The sequence below is a fragment of the Pantherophis guttatus genome, chromosome 1, assembly GCF_059756535.1.
Source record: "Pantherophis guttatus breed Tessera chromosome 1, ASM5975653v1, whole genome shotgun sequence".
NCBI classification, from domain to species: domain Eukaryota; kingdom Metazoa; phylum Chordata; class Lepidosauria; order Squamata; family Colubridae; genus Pantherophis; species Pantherophis guttatus.
Window position 1 is genome coordinate 10,192,226 of NC_142063.1, and position 25,004 is coordinate 10,217,229.

At 46.7% G+C, this 25,004-nt stretch overlaps 1 protein-coding gene across 5 annotated transcripts in view; it reads right to left on the reverse strand.

Moving 5' to 3' along the window:
• Nucleotides 1–242: 242 nt before the first annotated feature.
• Nucleotides 243–25,004, reverse strand: part of DPP9 (dipeptidyl peptidase 9) — an 80,898-nt gene continuing 56,136 nt past the window's right edge. For 3 of the 5 annotated variants that reach the window (XM_060681607.2, XM_087895116.1, XM_087895169.1), the window contains exon 21: nucleotides 23,113–24,757. In XM_060681607.2, coding sequence (XP_060537590.2) covers nucleotides 24,665–24,757 — 93 coding nt within the window. In that variant the 3' untranslated portion in view covers nucleotides 23,113–24,664. Of the gene's footprint in view, nucleotides 581–1,516; nucleotides 1,632–4,314; nucleotides 4,484–8,690; nucleotides 8,916–11,285; nucleotides 11,445–13,332; nucleotides 13,456–14,251; nucleotides 14,389–19,427; nucleotides 19,508–23,112; nucleotides 24,758–25,004 lie in introns of those variants that run through there. The other 2 variants (XM_087895201.1, XM_087895230.1) reach the window with 2 other exon arrangements.

Genomic DNA, 25,004 nt, shown 5'->3' on the forward strand with positions numbered 1-25,004 from the left:
TCACTAGTACTGATGATGTTGCCTAGCTGGGTCACGAAACGTCTGGAAGAAAACCACCAAGTTGAACGAGCACCAAGGACCACACAGTTCAACCCTGAGCTACAAATATTCTCTTCTATTGGTACTCACACTTATGTAAAAAAAAGAGAGAAAGAAAGAGGGGGGGGGAGGGAGGGAGAGGGAGAGAGATGGGGGGGGGGGAATAAAGGAAAGATGTAGGAATCACACCATTAGGCACTGGATAAGCTCAAGAGAACATTTATTAAAACTTGCGTACTGCAGACCACTCATCATAAGATCCAGGAAGCTGTTAACAACAGCCGAGCACTCTTCACACCGTAGAGAAACTAGGATCGGAAACCAGGAAGAAATAAACTTTTAACCCAATCTGGAGCGACGATGCCGGCAAAAGGAGAGCTCAGTTGGAAAGGTTGAAACTCCGAAGCGGAGAAGATTTGGGGTGAACCAATGCTGGATCCATTACATAATTGGATAACAAGCTTGATTGGCTACACCACAATGGTTATCATATCCTTTCACCAATCGCATGTAGCCCTGCTCGCCCCACTTCTCGGTCCAGCTGGGAAAGAGGAGAAAGGGAGATTAATAGGTGGATAGTTGATGGTGCACGGCAAAAGCTATGGCTCTTTGTGAGAAATTCTGTTTATATAAAGCACCACCAGAACAAAGAGTACAATCACCATGTGCTTTACTGCTCAACTATATAACTATAACAGGACACAGGAAACTCTACTTAGAACAAAAGAGCATACAGTTTATACCATAGAGCCAAACTTGTAAATACTGCCATCTACTGGCTGAATACTACCGCAGTTGCATAAAAATACATTCCAACAATGAATTCCAACACTCTTGAACCGATCAAGAGGTTCTACTGTATCCCTTCTACAGCTGCCCCGGAATCTCCTTGGTGCTGAGGTTGAACTGCTTTTTTTTAAAAAAAAAATATCTGCACGAAATAAAAATTGTGCAATGGATGTAATTCACATATAAGAGAGGGAGTTTGATCAACTTAAGGCCCCAGGCTAGAAAGTAAGAGATTGGGAGTTCTAGTCCTACCTTAGGCATGAAAGCTGGCTGGGTGATCTTGGGCCAATCACCAGGAGACACTGAGTTCTAGTGTGGCCTTAGGTATAAAACAGCTAGTGATCTTGGGCCAATCATCAGGAGACAGTGAGTTCTAGTCCTGGCTTAGGTATGAAAGCCAAGTGGGTGACTTTGGTCCAATCACCAGGAGATGGTGAGTTCTAGTCCCACTTTAGGCATGAAAGCCAGATGTCAGACTCTGGGCCAATCACCAGGAGACGGGGAGTTCTTAGGCATAAAAAGCCAGCTGAGCCAATCTTCCCAAGGCTGAGAAACCCTGATCTAACAAATAGCCCCTCATTCTTTCTTATCTAAACCAGATGATAAGATAAATGAGATTTAACTTTGACCCAGGAATTGATTTTCGATGCCCTTCCTCTTCATCCTGTGCCGTATCCTCTTAAATCACCTGTTCTTTAGGATCCAATAATTTGTGGTCTTGTTATCCTCCTGCTCAGCGCCGTAGCCCACAGCCAGCATGGCGTGGTTGACGTGATGGGTGCACCAACTGCTTGCAAAGATACCTGGGCAGAAAAGAACAGAGGAGAGAGAGAGAGAGAGAGAGAGAAAGAGAGAGAGAGAGGACTCTCAGAAACCATTAGTAGGCAGTCTTTTGAAGACATAATTCACTGTCTGTGTTCAGCAAAAGAAACATGGGCTGATCTTCAGCAGGCTAGCCTTGTTTTAATAATTTGACTTTATCATTGAGGGGTCTTTGGTGCTCTCTGACCTTGGTGGTTTTCTTGCACATTTCATGACCCAGCTAGGTAACATCATCAGTGCTAGAAGGGAGTGGGTTTTGCTCTCTGTTTATTAACAGTATAGAAGTGCTTTGCCCTGTCAGCGTTGGTGGGAGTGTTCTTGGTGATTCTTTGATTAGATAGATTAGACAGACAGACAGACAGACAGACAGACAGACAGACACTTGGATGGATGGATGGATGGATGGGGATAGATAGACAGACAGACAGACAGACACTTGGATGGATGGATGGATGGATGGATGGATGGATGGATGGGGATAGATAGACAGACAGACAGACAGATAATAGATGAATGGCTAGATAGATAGGTAGATAAATGACAGACAGATGGATGGATGGATGGATGGATGGATGGATGGATGGATGGATGGAGATAGGTAGGTAGGTAGGTAGGCAGGCAGGCAGGCAGGCAGGCAGACAGAATTGGATGGATGGATGGATGGATGGATGGACAGATAGATAGAATTGGATGGATGGATGGATAGATGGATAGATAGATAGATAGATAGATAGATAGATAGATAGATAGATAGATATGAATGGATAGATATGAATGGATAGAATGAAGCCTGAGTGGTGTAGGAGGCTAATGCCTCCTACTAAGGCAGCATTTAACATCCAGCTGCCTGCAATTACTGCGAGTTCAATTCTCAGCAGGCTCAAGGTTGACTCAGCCTTCCATCCTTTCTAAGGTAGGTGAAATGAGGACCCAGTTTGTGGGGGCAATAAGCTGACTTTGTAAAAATATACAAAAGTATGAAGGCTATTGCTTAACGCATTGTAAGCCGCCCTGAGTCTCCGGAGAAGGGCTGCATATAAATCAAATTAAAAAAAAAAATAGATGGATAGGTAGATAGATGACAGACAGATGATGGATGGATGGATGGATGGATGGAGATAGATGATAGACAGACAGATAGACAGGCAGGCAGGCAGGCATGCAGGCAGGCAGACAGATAGAAAGATAGACAGACTAAAGAAATACACTACCTTATATTGCATATATTGACTGCAGCACGTATTGTATACGCACAATATTGGAAGAAGGAAACACTACCAACGGAAGAGGATTTAATTAAAAAAATTCTAGAATGTGCAGAATTAGATAAATTAACTAAAGAAATGAAGGGGAAAAGAAGAATCAAAGTATTGTAAGGTTTGGAGTAGATGGTATGAATGGTTGAAACATAAGGAAATAAGTTAAATGAATGAAGAAAGAAGGGGGAAAATGTGTATGATCTTTTGTTAGTAAAGAAGAAATGATATAAAGTAGAAAATGAACGTCAAATAAGTTTATACTTAAATATTTGTAAATATTGATGTATAGAAAGAGCAGACCGCTGGGTATAGCTGAAAAGAAAAGTGATATTTTTCTTTTTTGTGTTATTTTTTGTTGTATGCATGTTTGATTTTTAATGTGTTTTTAATGTGTTTAAAATAAAAAACTTTTTTTAAAAAAAAAAAGAAGAAAGATAGACAGACTGACTGACAGATGTGAGACTCTTGGTGCTCTCTGAGCTTAATAAAATGAATAAAATAAATAAATAATGGTTTTCTTGCAGACGTTTCATGAGCCAACTAGGTAACATCATCAGTGTTGGAAGGGAGTGTTAATATGCAAGTGCTTTGTCCTGTCCTTGTTGGTGGGAGTGTTCTCAACGGTTCCTTGATTAGGCTGTTGTTTACCATTTGATTGTTTGTCTGAATCTGTTTTGCCACTAGTATATAAACAGAGAGCAAACCCCACTCCCTTGTAGCACTGATGATGTTACCTAATTGGGTCATAAAATGTCTGCAAGAAAACAACTAGCGGTATGTAAATATAAGCAGGGAGCAAACCTCGCTCCCTTCTAGAACTGAAGATTTTACCCAAGCCCAATAGAGGTCGTCCTTGTTCAGCCAGCAAAACTGGCACCAGTGACTTGGTCATTAAGCGGAGCAGTCGCTCAATGAAAGCATCCTGTGCTCCCGATCCGACTTTCTTTTGCTTTACGGAGCTATAAAGCCCTTCAAGACAACGATGGCTCACAAAGTGACTTTTTCATGAGCGTCGTAACTGTGAACTGTCTGGGGCAGTCACTAAATGAGGACTGCCCTTATTTAGCCCCGAAATCTATCTTACAGCAATCACACACTCCCCAGCAAGGGTGTCAAATTTCAATTTCATTGAGGGCTGCATTAGGGCTGTGGTTGACCTCAGGGGGGCGGGGGCAGGTGTGGTCAACTGGGCAGGTATGGCTGACTGGGTGGGTGTGGCCGAGTGGGTGGGCGTGGCCAGCTTGACACCACGCCCCAAACTGTTGGCATGTTTCCTCTTCGCATTGGGTAGACCAGGACGGCCACATGGGACGGATACGATCACATCGCAGCCCAAATCCGGCCCGTTGGCCTTCAGTTTGACACCCCTGCTCTACAGATTCCCAATTACCTCAGTTCTCCTTACCCGACTTATAGAAATGGAACTGGAAACTGTGAGCGTCCACAGCCAAGGATATTGGTCCCATCGTGGCTACCGCTTGCTCCAGAGCCGTCTCGTTCTCTGGCGGAATCATCACTAAGGACGTGCAGTTGCCCACCCGAGTTTCCGGGTTGTAGTGACAGTTGAACTCGTCCTGCAGAGATGGGATAAGAAGATGCAGGGAAAATTTAGCAGCCCCCTTTTCAGACCGACAACTAGAACCTTGGTGGTGCAGCGGACTAAAGTGCTGTTAAAGTAGCACTTAGCTGCCAGCTGCCTGCAATTACTGCGAGTTCGAATCTCACCAGGCTCAAGGTTGACTCAGCCTTCCATCCTTTTGAGGTAGGTAAAATGAGGACACGGATTGTGGGGGCAATAAGCTGACTTTGTATAAAAAAGAACACCGCTCAGGGGGGGCCAAAAAGCCCTACTAAGCAGGAATATACAAAAGTATGAAGGCTATTGCTTAATGCATTGTAAGCCGCCCTGAGTCTCCGGATAAGGGCGGCATATAAATTGAACCAATAAATAAATAAATAGAACACAGAATCGTAAGGACTGGAAGGGACCTTGGAGGTCTTCTAGTCCAACCCCCTGCTCAGACAGAAGACTCATATACCATTCTTGGACAAATGGCTCTCCAAACTCTTCTTAAAAACCTCCAGTGATGAAGTACCCACAACGTCCTCTCCTGAGCAGTGTCTCTCAACCTCAACAACTAGACTGCGTTGTTTCTCTGTACCATATATGTGGGTATATATGCATAATTTTGTATGTATTTATTTATTTTATCATGTTTATGGAGTGTATATTGGAGGTGGTGACCAGGGGTGGGTTCTAAAATTTTTTACTACTGGTTCAGTGGGCATGGCTTATTTTGTGGGCGTGGCTTGATGGTCATGTGACAGTGGGCGTGGCTTGATGGTCATGTGACTGGGTAGGCGTGGTCAACTCAATGTCACTCACGTCAAGGGGAGTCATAGTTTTTTGACCACGCCCCTTGTTCCTTCCTCTCAGGCCCAGTTTTGACTCAGTCGGTCGGAGAGAAACATCTCTAGCAGATCTGGCTTTCAGCCATTGTCTGTTCGATTATCTCAGAGTCACTGTGAGTTTTTTGACCAAACAATTCTTTACGATTTAACAGAAGTACTGGTCTACCAGGCTTTTAACTGCTTGCAGAGCCGTACCGGTCTACCCATTTGTTTTTTGAGCATTCCAATCTACCCATCTGTTTTTGGAGCGCACTGGTCTACCATCACACTGCCTTTTACCACTGATCAGCTGCAGGGCAGTCCTTTGAAGCGCCGTAGCAAGAGTTTAAACAGTTTTTTGCCGCTCTACCACCACCAAGAGCATCGGAAACCGCTTTCAGGCAGCTTGGCCTCAATTTATTTATTTATTATTTATTTATTAATCAAATTTCTATACCGCCCTACTCCCGAAGGACTCAGGGCGGTGAACAGCCAAGATAAAATACAGATAATCCAAATATTAAAAAAGTTCCTTAAAATTATTAAATATTTCGGCCGAAACACAGATTAAAACACCCAATTTATAAAATCACAAATTAAAAAATTTAAAAAATTTAAAAGATGGGAGTTAGGCCAGGCCAGCTTGCTGAAATAGAAAAGTTTTGAGAGCACGACGAAACGTGCGCAGGTCCGGGATCTTCCGTATCTCTGGGGGGAGCTCGTTCCAGATGGTAGGTGCCCCCACAGAGAAGGCTCTCCCCCTGGGGGCCGCCAGTCGACACTGTTTGGCCGACGGCACCCTGAGGAGCCCCTCTCTATGGGAGCGTACTGGTCGGTGAGAGGCTATTGGTAGCAGAAGGCGGTCTCGTAGATACCCCGGTCCGATGCCATGGAGCGCTCTAAAGGTGGTAACCAAAACCTTGAAGCGCACCCGGAAGACCACCGGGAGCCAGTGCAGCTCGCGCAGGAGGGGGGGTCACATGGGAGCGCCATGTTGCTCCCATAACCACCCGCGCGGCCGCATTCTGGACCAGCTGGAGCCTCCGGGTGCTCCTCAAGGGGAGCCCCATGTAGAGAGCATTGCAGTAGTCCAAGCGGGAAGTAACGAGAGCATGAGTGACCGTATTTAATGAGTCCCGATCCAGAAAGGGACGCAACTGGCGAATCAGGCGGACCTGATAAAAAGTCCCCCTGGCCACGGCCGTCATGTGCTCTTCTAAAGACAGCCGTGAGTCCAGGAGGACACCCAAGTTGCGAACCCTCTCCGTGGGGGCCAGTGACTCGCCCCCAATAGTCAGCGATGGCACCAACTGACTATATCGGGATGTCGGAAACCACAGCCACTCGGTCTTGGATGGGTTGAGCCTGAGTCTGTTTCTCCCCATCCAGATCCGCACGGCCTCCAGGCACCGGGACATCACTTCAAGGGCGTCATTGGGGTGGTCCGGGGTGGAGATGTACAGCTGAGTATCATCAGCGTACTGGTGGTACTTCACCCCGAAACCATGGATGATCTCACCCAGCGGCTTCACATAAATGTTGAACAGAAGGGGCGAGAGGACCAACCCTTGTGGCACCCCACATACAAGGGGCCTCGGGGTCGACCTCTGCCCCCCTGTCAACACAGACTGTGACCGGTCAGAGAGAAAGGAGGAGAACCACCGTAGAACGGTGCCCCCCACCCCTAACTCCTCTAGCCGGTGCAGCATGATACCATGGTCGATGGTATCAAAAGCCGCTGAGAGGTCTAATAGGACCAGGACAGAGGAACAGCCCCTGTCCCGAGCCCTCTAGAGATCATCAACCAATGCGACCAATGCCGTTTCCGTGCTGTACCCAGGCCTGAAGCCCGACTGGAATGGATCCAGATACGACGATTCATCCAGGTACTGGGGGAGCTGTCGCGCTACCACACTCTCAACAACCTTCGCAACGAAGCGAAGGTTGGAGACTGGACGATAATTTGCCAACGCTGCCGGGTCCAGGGAAGGTTTCTTGAGGAGAGGCCTCACCACCGCCTCTTTCAAGGCGGCAGGGAAGACACCCTCACTCAAGGAAGCATTTATAATCCCCTGGAGCCAGCCTTGTGTAACCTCCCGAGAGGCCAGCACCAACCAGGAGGGACACGGATCCAGTAAACATGCCAATCTACCACCACTGAGCGGTTTACAAGGAGCAGATCGGTTCTAGCCGATCAGTTGGGAGGCTTCTTGGCTTCTCAATTTAAAGCGACAGTGTCTTCTTTTTTCTCTCTCTCTCTCTTCTTTGTCAAGTGAGCCCTGATTGTTCCTTTCTAGCCAATCAGCTGGGACTCGGGAGGCAGCGAATAGATTGGGGGCAGGGCCAGGCAGAAGTGGTATTTACCGGTTCTCCGAACTACTCAAAATTTCCTCTACTGGTTCGCAAGAACCGGGGAGAACCGGTAGCAACCCACCACTGGTGGTGACCCTTTGAGAGCTGTATGCAATGAAATTTCATTGTAATGTATGCCGATGAGTGTACATTCACAGTGACAATAAAGTTATTCTAAGTCTAAGTCAACTTTAAGATATGTGGACTTCAACTCCCAGAATTCTCTAGCCTACTTTTCTCTGAAACACCAGAAGGCCGGACAAGAAGCAACAGATGGAAAGTAATCACGGAGGGATAATAAAATACAAGTAGTCCTCGACCTACGACTCCAAATTTCTGTTGCTAAGTGGGACATTTGTTAAGTCAATTTTGCCCCATTCAGGCCACATTTGTTAAGTGAATCGCTGCAGTTGTTAAGTTGGTAACATGTTTGTTAAGTGAATCTGGCTTCCCCATTGACTTTGCTCGTCAGAAAGTTACAAAAGGGGATCACACTGCAACCGTCATAAGTATGAGTCAGTTGCCAAGTGTCTGAATTTTGATCACATGACCATGGGGTTGGCGCAATGGTCGTAAATGTGAACCAACGGTCCTAAGTCACTTTTTTCAGTGCCGTTGTAACTTTGAATGGTCACGAAATGAACTGTTGCAAGGGGAGGAGATCCTGTAAAGTATGATCTCTTAGCAAAAAAGATCATCGGCAAAAATGGCCAGTAAATAGAGGAATAATAACCACAAACAGAGAGCTCCAAAATGCAAGGGCTGTACAATCTTGGGCCGTGCTTGGTAGTCTCAAAACTTGGTTCTTTCCTTACAGACATTTCATGACCCAACTAGGTAACATCATCAGTGCTGGAAAGGAGTGGGCTTCTCCCTTCTAGCACTGATGATGTTACCTAGTATGTAATGAGATGTCTGCAAGAAAAGCACCAAGCTCAGAGAGCACCCAGGACCCCACAGTTCAACTCTGAGCAACAAATAGTCTCTTCCATCCATATTTTATGCCTTGCCCGCATCCGCCTCGTTTCCCTCTCTCACCTTCTCCTGGTAAGGATAATCCTGCTCCGAATTGATGCCTCCGTTTTGCCGAACGTACTCAAAGGCGTGGCTGATGTAGCCCCCATGACAGCCCTTGTTGCCCAGCTTCCAGGAGCAATCCATGAGGTTCTGCTCGCTCAGGGACACCAGCTTGCCGGTCTTCTTGAAGAGCAGCCCTTCCAGAGCCCCCGTGGCACTGAAGGCCCAGCAGGAGCCACAATGTCCCTGTGGAGAAAAGCAAGAGGCTTGGAGGAGCTCCAAGGAGGACCAGGAGGCCGAAGCTGGCTGGCTGGGTTCCATATTGAATTGAGGAAGAGGAGGAGCAGGAGGAAGAGAGAGATGGAGATAGAGAAAGAAAAGGAGAAGGAAAATGAAGAGAAGGTAGAAGGGGAAGGGGGAGGAGGAGGAGGAGGAAGAGAAGAGGAGGAGGAGGAGGAGGGGAAGGAGTGGTAGAGAGGAAGAGAAATGGAGGAGGAGGAGGAGGAGAAATGGAGAAGGAGGAAGAGAGAAGAAGGGGAAGGGGAAGGAAGGAGGAGGAGAAATGGAGGAGGAGGAGGAGGGGGACAAGGAGGAGGAGGTCAGCAGAAGGAGAGGGAGGAGAATTGGAGAAGGAGAGAAGGGGAAGGGGAAGAAATGGAGGAGGAGGAGAAATGGAGGAGGAGAAGGAGGAGAAGAGAAGGGGAAGAAGAAGGGAAAGGGGAAGGTGTGGTAAAGAGGAAGGAGGAGGAGAAATGGAAGAGGAGGAGAAATGGAGAAGGAGAAGGAGGGGAAGAGAAGGGGGAAAGGGGAAGGTGTGGTAAAGAGGGAGGAGGAGGAGAAGAAGAAGAGAAGGGGAAGAAGAAGGGAAAGGGGAAGGTGTGGTAAAGAGGAAGGAGGAGGAGAAATGGAGGAGGAGGAGGGGGACAAGGAGAAGGAGGTTAGCAGAAGGAGTGGGAGGAGAAAAAGAAAGAGGAGGAAGAGATAGGTAAGGAGAAGAAAGAGGACAAGAAGAAGGAGAAGACAGGAAGAAAGTGAAGAGAAGAAGAAACAAAAAGGAAGATGAAGATGATCCCCAAAAGCTAGCCTGTATGTATCCAAGTTTGCAACCTAAGTGTTGGAGATGCGAATGTGATGATGCCACGTATTATCATATATGGTGGACGTGTAAAAAAATTAAGGCATTTTGGATAAAAATATGGTGGATTATCCAAAATATTCTCAAAAAGAAGATAAAATTTACTCCACAGTTCTTTTTGTTAGGTATAATTACAGATTGTACTGTTATAGAGACTAAGTTGATTTTAAATTTAATAACAGCAGCCAAACTCTTGGTGGCGCAGTACTGGAAGAAGGAAGACTTGCCTACTATTGAAGAATGGACGCTAAAAGTAGTAAACTTGGCAGAGATGGCTAAAATCTCAGCATATTTGAAGGACCATTCAAACGAAAGATATATATCGGAATGGAGAAGATGGATTGACTATATTCAAAACAAATATCGGACTAAAAAGTTCCAAATAGCTTATGAATGAAACCAATATTTTCTTTTTGAATTATGTTTTGTTAGTTGAAAGGGGAGTTAAAGAGCAAGAGGGAGTTTGGGAACTACAGAAAATTAGCATATTTTAGTTTATGTTTGTTAAATGTTACACCCTGTATTTGCTCTGGGAAGTCCAGGGTGGGGAGGGGGATTGGAGGGAAAGGGGGGAGGAGGGATGGGAAAAATTGCTGTAATACTTGTTAAAACTTTTTAATAAAAAAAAAAGGAAGATGAAGAGAAAAAGGAGGGGATAAGGAGGAGAGAAGGAGAAGGAGAAGAAGGAAGAGGAGGATCAGAGAAAGAGGAGAAGAAAGAGAAGGAGGACATCAAGAAGAAGAAGATAGGAAGAAGGAGAAGATAGGAAGAAAGTGAAGAGAGAGGAAGAAAGAAAAAGGAAGGTGAAGGTGAAGAGAAGAGGGAGAAGGAGGAGAGAAGGAGAAGGAGAAGAAGGAAGAGAAGGATCGGAGAAAGAGGAGAAGAAAGAGAAGGAGGACATCAAGAAGGAGAAGATAGGAAGAAGGAGAAGATAGGAAAAAGGAGAAGAGAGAGGAAGAAAGAAAAAGGAAGGTGAAGGTGAAGAGAAGAGGGAGAAGGAGGAGAGAAGGAGAAGGTGAAGAAGGAAGAGAAGGATCGGAGAAAGAGGAGAAGAAAGAGAAGGAGGACATCAAGAAGGAGAAGATAGGAAGAAGGAGAAGAGAGAGGAAGAAAGAAAAAGGAAGGTGAAGGTGAAGAGAAGAGGGAGAAGGAGGAGAGAAGGAGAAGGTGAAGAAGGAAGAGAAGGATCGGAGAAAGAGGAGAAGAAAGAGAAGGAGGACATCAAGAAGGAGAAGATAGGAAGAAGGAGAAAGATAGGAAGAAAGTGAAGAGAGAGGAAGAAAGAAAAAGGAAGGTGAAGGTGAAGAGAAGAGGGAGGAGGAGGAGAGAAGGAGAAGAAGGAAGAGAAGCTGGTTTTCTTGGTCCCATATCATTGCAGGAGGAGGAGGAGGAGGAGGAGGAAGAGGAGGATATTTTAGGTATGCAGGTAAATGTGGAAAAAAGAAAAATTCTAGCTGGACTGCAAAATCTCCAGGACTCACCTGATTTTTTACAGGAGTAACGTAACCCTGCGTACGCCAGTCCACCTGCTTGGGTGTCTCCTCCGTGGCTGATTCTTGGAAGTAAGCGTCACCCTCTTCGTACTGCTCGGCTTGATTGGGCTGGAAACGGTTCAGCATCTGGTTAAACTCCTCATCTGTCTGGAGAAGAAATCAGGAATTTCGTCTCCCGCTTGTGAGCCTTAAACTTTTCAGCAGGACAGCAGAGCAAGCCGCAGGAGAAACCGAGGCAGAGAAGGTGCAGATGGAAATTGGAGCTACTTGTAAGGTTGTCATCGAAGGGAGGCCAACGTCTGTAGCCCTCTAGAGCACCGTTTCTCATTCTTGGCAACTTTAAGGTAGGTGGACTTCAACTCCCAGAATTCCCCAGCCAGCATTTCTGGACTTCAACTCCCAGAATTCCCCAGCCAGCATCTGTGGACTTCAACTCCCAGAATTCCCCAGCCAGCATTTCTGGACTTCAACTCCCAGAATTCCCCAGCCAGCATCTGTGGACTTCAACTCCCAGAATTCCCCAGCCAGCATCTGTTAATTTCAACTCCCAGAATTCCCCAGCCAGCATCTGTGGATCTCAATTCCCAGAATCCCCCAGCCAGCATTTCTGGACTTCAACTCCCAGAATTCCCCAGCCAGCTTCTGTTAACTTCAACTCCCAGAATTCCCCAGCCAGCATCTGTTAATTTCAACTCCCAGAATCCCCCAGTCAGCAAGCGCCACTATGAGTTCTAGCTCTAACTGTATTGTCAGGTTACATTAACAGAATCTTACAAAACTTAAAAGTAGTCCTTGACTTACAACCATTCGTTCAGTGACCATTTGAAGTTGTAACTGCACTGCAAAAAGTGACTTACGATCGTTTCTCACACTTACGACTTGCAGCATGCCCATGGTCACATGATTTAAATTTGGGTGCTTGGCAACTGGCTTATATTTATGACGGTCGCAGTGTCCCAGGGTCACGTGATGACAAGCAAAGTCAACGGGGAAGCCAGATTCGCTTAACAACCGGGTTACTAACTTGACAACTGCGGTGATTCACTTAACAACTGTGTGGCACAAAAGGTTGTAAAATAGGGCAAAACTCATTGAACAGATGTCTCACTTTGCCACAGAAATTTGGGGCTCCATTGTGGTTGTAAGGCGAGGACTACCTTTACTTTGGCGACCCAATGTGAAGAGAGGACTCATTGGAGAAGATCCCGATGTTGGGAAAGACGGAAGGCAAAAGAGAAGGGGACGGCAGAGGATGAGATGGCTGGATAGAGTCATCGACACAACCAACGTGAATTTGGCAAAATTTGGGAGACAATGGAGGACAGAGGGACCTGGTGTGCTGTCGTCCATGGGGGTCACAAAGATCAGACACAACTGAGCAACTGAACCAGTGGTGGAATTCAGCCGGTTCGGGCTGGTTTGGGTGAAGCGGTTATTTAAATTGCTGGCTGGCCCCGCCCCTCCACACCCCGCCCCTTCTAGGAGTTCTCAAGCGCCCCGTTTTGGCTCCCAATAAGTGCAGGGATGCCTAGTAGGCCAGGGGTGAAATCCAATTTTTTTTACTACCGGTTCTGTGGGCGTGGCTTGTTGGGCGTAGTGTGGTGTGGCTTAATGAGTGTGGCTTGATGGGCGTGGCATTCCCTCCCCACTCCTGAGGGAAGGATATTGCAAAATCTCCATTCCCAACCCACTCTGGGGCCAGCCAGAGGTAGCATTTACCGGTTCTCTGAACTACTCAAAATTTCCGCTACCAGTTCTCCAGAACCTGTCAGAACCTGCTGGATTTCACCCCTGTAGTAGGCCCAAAATTGAGTGTGGGGGGTGTAGTGCGCCCCCCGCCCCCCCCCGTGGCCCATTCTTGCTCCTGGGGGGGTGCAGGAGACCGAGTGCTGCTTGTCACACACTCCTGGCCACGCCCATCATGGCCACGCCCACCCAGCCGGTCATTAGGACAAAGAACCGGTTGTTAAATGATTCGAAACCCACCACTGAACTGAAATGCAACCCCCACCCCTTCCAGAGTTGGCCTGTTTACCAGATCACCCAAGTGGTTCATGGCCAGTTGGAAACTGTGTTTGCCGCGAGCGGCTTCCAAATTGTGCTGTTCAATTCTCCACAGGTTCTTCTCCCAGACCGTCCGACGAAAAGCTTCTTCCTCCTGTAACGACACAAAGGACCCGTCACAAACTGAGACAAGCCCAAGATCGCCCCAAGGAAAAAAAAAACCCCCAAATTTAAAGAACATTTTAATTTAAGCTTCGTTTCAGGGAGACACCAGGATCCAGCAGCCTGATAAAAGGAGCAATAACAGATCTCGAGACAGGTAGTCCTCGACTTACGACCACAATTGAGCCCGTCATTTTTGTTGCTAAGCGAGACAGTTGTTAAGTGTTAAGTTTTGCCCCATTTTACAGCCTTTCTGGCCATAGTTGTTAAGTGAATCAAGGCAGTTGTTAAGTTAGTAACGAGGTTATTAAGGAGAATCTGGCTTCCCCATTGACTTTGCTGGCTAGAAGGCCACAAAAAGGGACCACATGACCCCGGGACAGGGCAACCGTCATACATATGAGCCAGTTGCCAAGCGTCTGAATTTGATCATGTGTCCACGAGGATGCTGCAACGGTCATAAGTGTGAAAAGTTGACATCCACCCATCTTAAAGCATGCTAACTGGGGAACTCTGGGAGCTGAAGTCCACCCATCTTAAAGCCTGCTGACTGGGGAATTCTGGGAATTGAAGTCCACCCATCTTAAAGCATGCTGACTGGGGAATTCTGGGAATTGAAGTCCACCCATCTTAAAGCATGCTGACTGGGGAATTCTGGGAGTTGAAGTCCACCTATCTCAAAGCTGCCGAAGTTGAGAACCCTTGATGTAACCTTACAATACAGTAGAATTAGGTTTTCTGTGCAGCCTTCCCACCTGGACTACCTTGCAAGGCTCACACAAACTCACCTCCAGGTAGTCCTTGGTGTGTGTTTCTTTCCATCCCTTCCATGCTCCTTCTAGGGCCAGATCTACGGGGCTGCAGGACACCTTCAGGAAGACCAGCGTCGTCACGGTGAGCCGAAAAAATGACAACATGTCTCTGTCTTGGTGGAAATGAAGATATCCTGAGGGTTAAGGATGCTCAAAGCTGGGGACCCTTTGTCCCCTGTGATTTTATCCACCCCCTCAATTGATTGATTTCTCTTCTGAATAGAAAACTTTGCATTTGTACCAGTTAAATTTCAGTCTGTTGTTTTATAGGTGGTACCTGACTCAATAGTAGTAACCGTAAAAGGCGAAAGATTTATACGATCTGAAGAGAAACCAGAGTTCCCTATAAGGAGAATACATATAAAATGCTGTATAGATGGCACCTCCCTCCGGCTAGATTATCGAAGATGTTCCCGAGAACCTCCCCGGTTTGTTGGAAATGCAAGGCTGCTCTGGGAACTTATTTTCATACTTGGTGGACCTGTCCCAGAGCAAGAGAAGATTGGGATAGAATCCAAAAATGGATTTTTGAAATCATAGGGTGTAGGATAAAATTGAACCCGGAAACGTTTTTATTAGGCATGAAACCAGATAATTTAAATAAATTTAATTGGTATCTTGCTCTCCACATCATCATTGCAACCAGGATCGTGTTTGCTCAAGAATGGAAATCCAAAAATATACCATCGGAGGCTATGTTAATCACAAAGATCATGGGTTGTGCAGAGGCAGACAAACTTACTGGTCTCTTATGAGATAGACAAGAATCAGGGATGTATATGAATTGGGACCGGTGGTATGCTTGGCTGCAAGAAAGAAATCTTAAGAAGTATGTAAAATAATAATCTCAATATGATTGTGGGTAAATATTTATAGGAATATTGTATGGTAGTTGGGAATTCTCTCTCCTGGATATGCCTTCTATTTTGATGATTTTGTCTTAATGTATTATGTTACTCTCTGCAATTCTATCCATATTGCTATATTTTTCTTTTGTATTTTTTAAATAATTTTCAATAAAAATTTAAATAAAAAAAAATAGTAGTAACTGTGAGGGGGATCTTGGAATCCTAATGGGCAACCATTTAAATATGAGTCAGCCGTGTGCAGCAGCTGCCGAAAAAGCCAACACAGTTCTGGGCTGCATCAACAGGGGGATAGAATCCAGATCATGTGAAGTGTTAATACCACTTTATAAAGCCTTGGTAAAGCCACACTTGGAATAATGCATTCACTTTTGGTTGCCATGATGTAAAAAAAAACATTGAGACTCTAGAAAGAGTGCAGAGAAGAGCAATAAAGATGATTAGGGGACTGGAGGATAAAACATATGAAGAACGGTTGCAGGAACTGGGTATGTCTAGTTTAATGGAAAGAAGGACTAGGGGAGACATGATAGCAGTCTTCCAATATCTCAGGGGTTGCCACAAAGAAGAGGGGGGTCAACTTATTCTCCAAAGCACCTGAGGGCAGGAGAAGAAACAATGGATGGAAACTAATAGAGGAGAGAGAAGCAACCTGGAATTAAGGAGAAACTTCCTGACAGTGAGAAACAATTAACCAGTGGAGTGCTTTTACAGCCCTCCCTAAGCAGTTTACAGAGTCAGCCTCTGGCCCCCGACAATCTGGGTCCTCATTTTACCCACCTCAGAAGGACAGAAGGCTGAGTCAACTTTGAGCCGGTGAGACTTGAACTGCCAAACTGCAGGCAGCTGGCAGTCCGCAGAAGTAGCCTGCAGTACTGCACTCTAACCACTGCGCTAGCATGGCTCCCCTGCTTCAGGGTGTGGTCGGGGCAATTGAACATTTACTGGCTGGATGCCCTTCCTGACGCCTACGTGGAGTGTGCAGAAGTTACCATACTTTTCGGAGTATAAGACACAGTCTCCTTCCCCCAAAAGAGGGTGGAAATGTCGGTGCTTCTTATACATCGAATATGGCCATTTTTGGCCTCCCGAAATCCTGCCTCGCGTGTCCCGTTTTTGGCAAAAACGGGATGCACTGATGGTTTGGGATGCCTGTTCCTGGGGGCTGGGAAGGGCGAAAATGGCACGCGTGGTGGGTTTGGGAGGCCAAAAATAGGCCTGTTTTTCAAGAAAACAGGGCACACAGAGAGTTTGGGAGGCCTGCAGAATGCTCCTGGGGGCCGAGGAGTGCAAAAACGGGATGCGTGGGGGGTTCAGGAGGCCAAAAATGGGCCCATTTTTCGTAAAAACGGGATGCGCAGAAGGTTTGGGAGGCCTGCAGAGTGCTCCTGGGGGCCCGGGGAGGGCAAAAACCAGACGCGTGGAGGCCAAAAACTTTTTTTTTTTCTTGTTTTCCTCTTCAAAATCTTGGTACGTCTTATCTCGGGTACATCTTATCGTCCGAAAAATACAGTGTTTTTCTTTTTGTGCCCTGAAAGAGAAACTCCTCTTGCTGCCTAGGATCAAACTCTCAACCTTCCGAGTAGGAGCTGAGAGTCCTCACCTCTAGGCCACCATGCCACTCTATTGTTACTTTACAATAAAGTAGAATTAATTAATCAGTCTGCGCAAGACTTCATAAGTCTAGCAAGCCCATTCTGGCTCCCTTCCCATTGGTGGCTGTTTCTGTACTTCTGCTCCCCTATACACAGCCACACCCCACACGCATACACACCCACACACAAACGTGAGTGCACCCGCGTGCACAGAGGAAGCAAACCTTGCCTCATCGAGATTGCAGCATTTCTGGGAAAACTAGAAGAGAACCTTTCTGCAAAACATCCCGTTTCCAAAAGTTATGCCGTTTAAAAATAAATACAGGGTTAGTGATTGAGGAGAATTTAGGATTTAGGTTGCAGGAATGTTTTTTTCCAAATCCACCCACCCCTTCCCCAAGGGGTCTTCATGCTGTGTCCATCGCTACACCTTTTTACAATATTTTGGGCAGTGACGACTTCTTGATTTTTGCAGCTAAGATTTTGCAGCCACACCATATGCCAGGGGTGGGCAACTGTGGCCCTTTTACACCCTGTGGACTTCAACTCCCAGAATTCCTGAGACAGGCAAGCTTGGCTGTCTCAGGAATTCTGGGAGTTGAAGTCCACAGGTGTGTAAAAGGGCCACAGTTGCCCACCCCTGCCATATGCGATTCATTAATTCCGGGTCTCGTCCTTTTGAGTCCTTCGTCCGACTTCGACAACTCGTCTTCTTCTCACGTTCTGTGTTCCTTCTTCATTCACAGGACTCTAATCTGGGGAAAAGCCCCATCTACTTTCATAAAGAAATACCACTACCCCACCACCCCATTCTGCCATTTTTCCAGTTTGGCAGTTCGAGTCTCACCGGCTCAAGGTGGACTCAGGCTTCCATCCTTCGGAGGTGGCTAAAATGAGGAGCCAGATTGTTTGGGGGCAAGAGGCTGACTCTGTAAAGCGCTCGGAGAGGGTTGTAAAAACACTGTAAAAGCGGTATATACAGTAAGTCTAAATGCTCTTAATGTGAATGATGTAGGAATAGTACAGAGTCAGCTATATGAACACTGAAGGACCCTCTTTACTCGCATTATTATAAGAAAGAAATGTGCTTGTTTAGAGATTACACTAAATCAGCTAAATTCCATTCTTGGTAATATATATTTTCTGAGGGGCCTAGCTGTCAAGGATGCAAGGACATCCATATGAAACAAAAGTTACTTATTATCCAAAACAGCCATGAATCTACGCATCAGCAATCACAGAACTGAGGAAGGTTGTTTAGCTAAGATAATCTTACGAACTAGAAAATAACGAAGGAATTTAGTAATTAGAAAGTGTCAATTATAATGTAACAAATGTATGTTAACCATATATGGAAAACTGCTGTGCTCACAAAATCCTTTGCCTTGGAGATGTATAAAAGCAGTTGTATCAGAGCTCTTCTGAGTTCAGAATTGCAGATACAAATCTGATTCTGAAACTGCGCAATAAACTGTCTCTGGCTGACCAGGAATGTTGTTTAGTCTCTGGTCTCATCATTCCATAACACTCTTGCTATCTTCCTATCAATTTATAATAGAATAACAGGGTTGGAAGGGACCTTGGAGGTCTTCTAGTCCAACCCCCTGCTCAGGCAGGAGATCCTATCCTATTTCAGACAAATGGCTGTCCAGTCTCTTCTTAAAAACCTCCAATATTGGAGCACCCACAATTTCTGAAGGAAAGCTATTCCACTGGTTAATTGTTTTTCACTGTCAGGAAGTTTCTCCTTAATTCCAGGTTGCTTCTCTCTCCTCGATTAGTTTCCATCCATTGTTTTTTCTCCTGCCTTCAGGTGTTTTGGAGAATAGGTTGACCCCCCTCTTCTTTGTGGCAGCCCCTCAAATAATGGAAGACTGCTATCATGTCTCCCCTAGTCCTTCTTTTCCTCAAACTAGACACACCCAATTCCAGCAACCATTCTTCATATGTTTTAGCCTCCAGTCCCCTAATCCTCTTTGTTGCTCTTCTCTGCACTCTTTCCAGAGACTCCACATCTTTTTTACATCATGGCGACCAAAACTGGATGCCGTATTCCAAGTGTGGCCTTATCAAGGCATTATAAAGTGATATTAAGACTTCACGTGATCTTGATTCTATCCCTCTGTTAATGCAGCCTAGGACCGTGTTAGCTTTTCTGACAGCTGCAGCTGCCAAAAAAACTGATAATTAAGTTATAACTCTTAAAACTTATACAGTCCGCACCAACAACAATCTACACAGCTGCCTCTCCTCACGTGTCTATTGGACCACATAAAAGGTGTGTGCAGTGGTGGGATTCAAGCAATTTAACAACCGGTTCTCTGCCCTAATGATTTCATCCAACAACCAGTTTGTGAAACTGCTCAGAAAGTTAACAACCGGTTCTCCCGAAGTGATGCGAACTGGCTGAATCCCACCACTGTGTGTGTGTGTGTGTTTGTCTGTGATCAAATGAGATGACATGAAAGGGGCACAAGCATCTTAGGCACATGACCAAGATATTCCTGGCTGCAGGATGGTGAAGCGGAGCTTCCAGAGGCTGGGGCAGTCTACCTTAAAAAAACAACCACCAAGCATTCCCTAGGATCTTGAGTGCAGCTCCCTGTTTTAATGGGCGATGGCTGACATTCCCCTTACCAAAACGGGAGTTCTATCCCCGATTTATGACCTGTTTCTCCCAACTGCACTTACCAATTTCCCGCAGAAAAGGCTAGGAAAAGAGATGCCTCCTGCCTTGCCCGTCTCTCTGCAACGGCAAAAGTTCTCAGATCTCTTGAACCTTCTCTTCCCCCCCAGTTTCCTTTCACTGGCCCTGCCTCCACCTGCTGGGTTTTGCAAAGCCACAATTTTGTCACGCGAGCCCAGCTTCTACATAGCCCCCAGCAGTAGCCCTCCAGTGCAACAGAGGATGTGGTTTCCTTGCGGTGATCCGGAACTCGGTGCTTGATAACTCAAGTTATCTCGTGAGGTTCGAAGAAGAGAAGTAGGTACAAGTGCATGAAAAATAGTACAGTCGTGGCCAAAATTGTGGAAACCTTTTGGGAAAAGCGTATTTTCTAAAACTAGCTAATAACACCACTTTTTTTTTTTTTTTTTTTAGAGTAGTAACCATAAAATTATGCATCAATGGAAAGATAATTTAATCAAGAATGTAATGCAAAAACTTTTATGAAGGATTTGCTATTAGAATAGCAGTTACAGTAGAAAGAAGAAAGGTTGAAACGCGTAGAAAAAAATGAGATATACAAAAATTATTACCGTAGAAAAAAACAAGATACACAAAAATGATCCCCATGCCAGTTAATACTTAGTTGGGTAACCTTTAGCATGAATTACGGCCTTACGACGTCTTCCCATGGAGTGAACCAGGTCTTTTAGTTTTGCAGCTGTTATCATGTGAAACCAAGATTGAATGATGGCTTCTATTAACTGGGTTTCATTGCTGGGTCGCTTCTGACTAACAAGTTTCTTTAGTCGGCTCCCTAGATTTTCAATTGGGTTAAGGCAGTGGTGAAATCTAAAATGTGTTACTACCGGTTCTGTGGGCACAGCTTGGTGGGGGTGGGGGTAATGTGACTGAGTGGGCGTGGCCAACTTTTTTCTTTTTACTTTTAAAACCATTTTTTCTACAACCTCTTCAGCCGAAGAGGTTGTAAAAAAATGCTTTTAAAAGCCTCTGACGATCCCAGCTGAGTTGCCTGATCGTCAGAGGCTTTTTTTTCTTTTAACATTTTTTCAACCAGAGGTTGTAGAAAAAATGCTTTTAAAAATAATAAAAAAAAAGCTTGATGATCACGCGGCTCAGCTGGGCATTGGGGGGGGGCATGGATTTTTGCTACCGGTTCTCCGAATCACCCACTGCCATCGCTACCAGATCACCCAGGGATGAAATGCTCCCGGTTCAGACCGGATCAGGCGATCCAGTCCGAACCGGGAGCATTTCACCCCTGGGTTAAGATCTGGGCTATTCCCAGGCCATTCCAGCAGCAGAATATGATTATTTTGAAAATCCCTCCAAAAATGGTGTTATTAGCTATCAAACCTCAAAAAATACACTTTTCCCAAAAGGTTTCCACAATTTTGGCCACCACTGTAAATGCACGGGACCGGGAAGAGAACTTCCCTAGGGGTGCAGGGGAAAAGGATGAGGGATCCTTTCCGGCAGTGAAAAAAGGTCAAGGTAATTTTCGGAAACGATGCTTCCGACACAGAGCAGAGCAAACGCCGCTGAGCTCTCGGTCATTCCAGTTCTGAACACCTCCTCAAATCTACACCCCACTTTAGAAGAGACAGGGAGAAGCTGTCAGACAGAAGAGATGAGATAACTTGCTCATTTTTTAAGAGCTCTAGATAGTCAATCAGAATCAGAATAGAGCTGGAAAGGACCTGGGAGGTCATCTAGTCCAGCCCCGTTCAAGCAGGAGACCCTACACCATTTCAGACAAGTGAAGGTTTTAAAAACCTTCAGTGATGGAGCATGAACTTCTGGAGGCGGGTAGTTTCACTGGTTAATTGTTCTGTTAGGAAGATTCTCAATTCCAGGTTGCTTCTCTCCTTTGTTAGTTTCCATCTGTTGTTTCTTGTCCTGCCCTCGGATGCTTTGGAGAATAATGGACCCCCCTCTTCTCGGTGGCAGCCCCTCAAATACCGGGAGACTGCTCTCATGTCCCCTAGTTCTCGACTTACGACATTTGAGCCCAACATTTCCATGGCTGAGCGAGACAAGTTGCTAAGTGATTTTGCTCCATTTTAAAACCACCTTTCTTGCCACGGTCGTTAAGTGCATTAAGTGCAGCCGTTAAGCGAGTTAACAGGGTTCTTAAAATGAATCTGGCTTTCCCCACTGACTTTGTTGGTCGGGAGGTCGCAAAAGGAGATGATGTGACTCCGGGACATTGCAACCGTCATAAATATGAGCCGGTAGTCAAGGGTCTGAATTTTGATCGTGGGGACGCTGCAAGGAAGGGTCGTAAGTGTGAAAAATGGCCATAAGTCACTTTTTTTCAGCGCTGTTGTGAACTTTGGTTATTGAATGTATGTGAGTCGAAGACCACAACTCAACAACAGAAATGTGATAATAAGTCAAGGACTATCTGTAGCTTGGAAAAGTTTGATCTAGAGCAGGGGACTCCAACCTTGGCAACTTTAAGCCTGGAGGACTTCAACTCACTCATGCCCTCGTCACCTCTCGCCTGGACTACGGCAACGCTCTCTACATGGGGCTCCCCTTGAAGAGCACCCGGAGACTTCAGCTGGTCCAGAATGCGGCCGCGCAGGTAGTGACGGGAGCTGCATGGCGCTCCCACATAACACCTCTCCTGCGTGAGCTGCACTGGCTCCCAGTGGTCTTCCGGGTGCGCTTCAAGGTGTTGGTTATCACCTTTAAAGCGCTCCATGGCATAGGACCTGGATACCTTCGAGACCGTCTGCTGCCACCGACGACCTCCCACCGACCGGTGCGCTCCCACAGAGAGGGTCTCCTCAGAGTGCCATCGGCCAAGCAATGTAGACTGGTGGCCCCCAGGGGGAGGGCCTTCTCTGTGGGGGCACCTGCCCTCTGGAATCAACTGCCCCCAGAGATACGAAGAATTCAAGACCTCAGTGCCTTCCGCCGTGCCCTGAAGACCTTCCTTTTTCAGCAAGCCGGGCTGGCTTAATGCTTTTTAAATGTTTTTAATATCGTTTTTTAACTTTGGGGCCAAACTTATATATATCTTTTTAAATTGTTTTTAATGTATCTATGTTTTTTACTTTGGCTGTACACCGCCCTGAGTCCTTTGGGAGAAAGGCGGTCTATAAATTTGATAATAAATAAATAAATAAATAAATAAATAAATAAATAAAATAAACTCCCAGAATTCCCCAGCAGCTGGCTGGGGAATTCTGGGAGTTGAAGTCCTCCAGGCTTAAAGTTGCCAAGGTTGGAGACCCCTGATCTAGAGCAGGGGTGTCAAACTCGATTTCATTGAGGGCCACATCAGGGTTGTGTTTGACCTCGGGGGGGCCGGGGTGGGCATGGCCAGCTCGACATCGCATGTGCCACAAGCGGCCCTCCTGAGCTCCGTTTTCGCTGGCGGAGGCACCACAGGCCAGTTCTTCCATTCTTTCCAGGATGGCCCCAGATCTAAGCATCAATTGTGGTCGTAAGTCGAGGACTACCCATAGTGGTTTTATTTTTTGGTCATTCCTGCAATCCCAGTAAGTCAAAGACTAGGGGAGGGAAAAAAAAAACCCAGCTCCCAAACATCTTCGGTCTAGACCCTCAATTAGCCCAATTCATTTCCCCGACAGGCGATTCTGCAAAAGTTTAAAAGACAAAATAAAAAAAATAAAAACCAAAACAAACAAAAACCACACCAGGCGGGAAGCAACAGGGTGCCTCGTTCCAATAGTTTAATGAGTCACTACATCTTACCACTCATAATTATAAAAGAATAAGAATCCATAAAAATATTTTCTTTTCATAATACGCACTTAAAGATACTGGGGAGGAGGAGAGTTGGGGGTTTGTTTGTTTTTTGTGTGTGTGTGTGTGTGGTTCAAATTTTCCTTCTCCCCCCCCCTCGTGTTGTGGGCAGGTCGACGTTTCCTTCTCGCTTTCCATTTCACCCCACCCAGGGGGAAGCAGAAGCAGACGGTCGGGCCGGGTGGGTGGGAAAAGGGAGGCAGGAGAGCAAGCCGGCCGAGAGTTTCTCCAGAGGGGCGACCGCGAGACGAAGCCTCCCCCCCCTTTCAGATCTCTTCCCGGATCGCCGTTTATGTTGAGTGGGTGCAACGGGGGAGACGGAGGGGAGAGTGCTACCGCAAAGAGAAGAACAAACAAGCGACATCCGTTGGAACTGGGGGGGAGGGGGGAGGAGGGGCGGGGGGACCAAAAAATTACAGTCGCTGACCGGCAGAGAACTGAAGCCATGCCTAACTTACCGGGGCCCCTCCCTCAATGGAGACAGGACAAGGAGGGAGATTAGGACACAACCAGAAAGAGGGGGAGGAAGAAAAAAAGAAAAAAGAAAAAAAGACGTCCATAAATAATCTCACGAAGGCTAAAGAAAAGCTAATTTTGTTAAAAGAAAAAAGAATAAAATAAAAATAAAATCCCAAACCAAACTCGGCCACCGTTATGCCTGGTTTCCAGATAGGTAAACAAGGATGGCTCGCACCTTTCAAACATGCTGGGGGCGTGGGGGAGGGGAGAAAGGGGTGGGTCAGGATGGGGGGAGATCCAAGACAGCAGCACCACATGCTTATAAATAGAGCCCCCTTACAATCCACCCCCCCCCCGAGTTCCTGTTCCAGTCAATTTCCCTCTCTCTTTCCCTCTCTCCATTTCCTCTTCCTTCCCCTTTTCCCTTGCCTGTTGAGCCCACCTAGTCAGAAAAAGGGTCTCCTCCTGCATCCGAGGCGGGGGAAGCGGGGGGGAGCCAAGCCAGCAACAAGGTGGAAGGTCAGGGGACGGACGGACGGACGGGGAGACACACACAGAACTCTTAGCAGGTAGAGAGACAGACAGACAGACAGACAGCCGAAGGGGTGAGGTGGGATGAGGGGAAAAACTGCCCGTCTTTTATTTCCAGCACAAAGAAAGTAGCAGCAAATACTTGGGGGAAGGGGGACACGGGTGGGGGAGGTTGTGGGTGGCTGGGTGGGGGGACAGAATAAGAAAAAGCCCTAAGAGAGGCTGGAAAAAAAACAAAGGTTAGAGCTGCGCCATCTGGAAAGCAGAAGGGCCTCCCTAGGGCCCAGCGCGAGGAGAGATGGGCCTCCCCCCCCCTCCTCCTCCCGAGGCGGTTTTTGTGCTCTGCGTTCGAAGGCTGCCCCGTGGCTGAAAAGAAGCAGCGGGAGCAGAGCGCGGGAACCATGTTGGCGTCCACGGCGGAGGTGGAGGTGTGTGGGGGGGGAAGCAGGAGGGGAAGGGCCCGTCCGCCCTCTCAGAGGTATTCTTGAAGAAAGTGCAGCAGCGTGATTTCGTAGTGCTCCCCGGACTCAGGGCAACGAATACTGTGTCGTTCGTTTGGATAGATCTGCGGGGACGAAGGGAGGGAAGAAAACGGTGTTAAAAGAGTCTAGGAACGGGCACCACGGAGGAGGGCAGGGGGGCCCCTTGGACCTAGGTACAAGGCTGGGGGGTACAACTAAGACCACAGAGGCCTCTGTTCTCTCGTCACCCTCAGTCGTTGTCGTACTTGTCCTCCTTCTGCCCCTCTCCCTCCTCCTTTCTGCAAACTCCATCCCCTTCTAGCACTGATAATGTTACCTAGTCAGGTCATG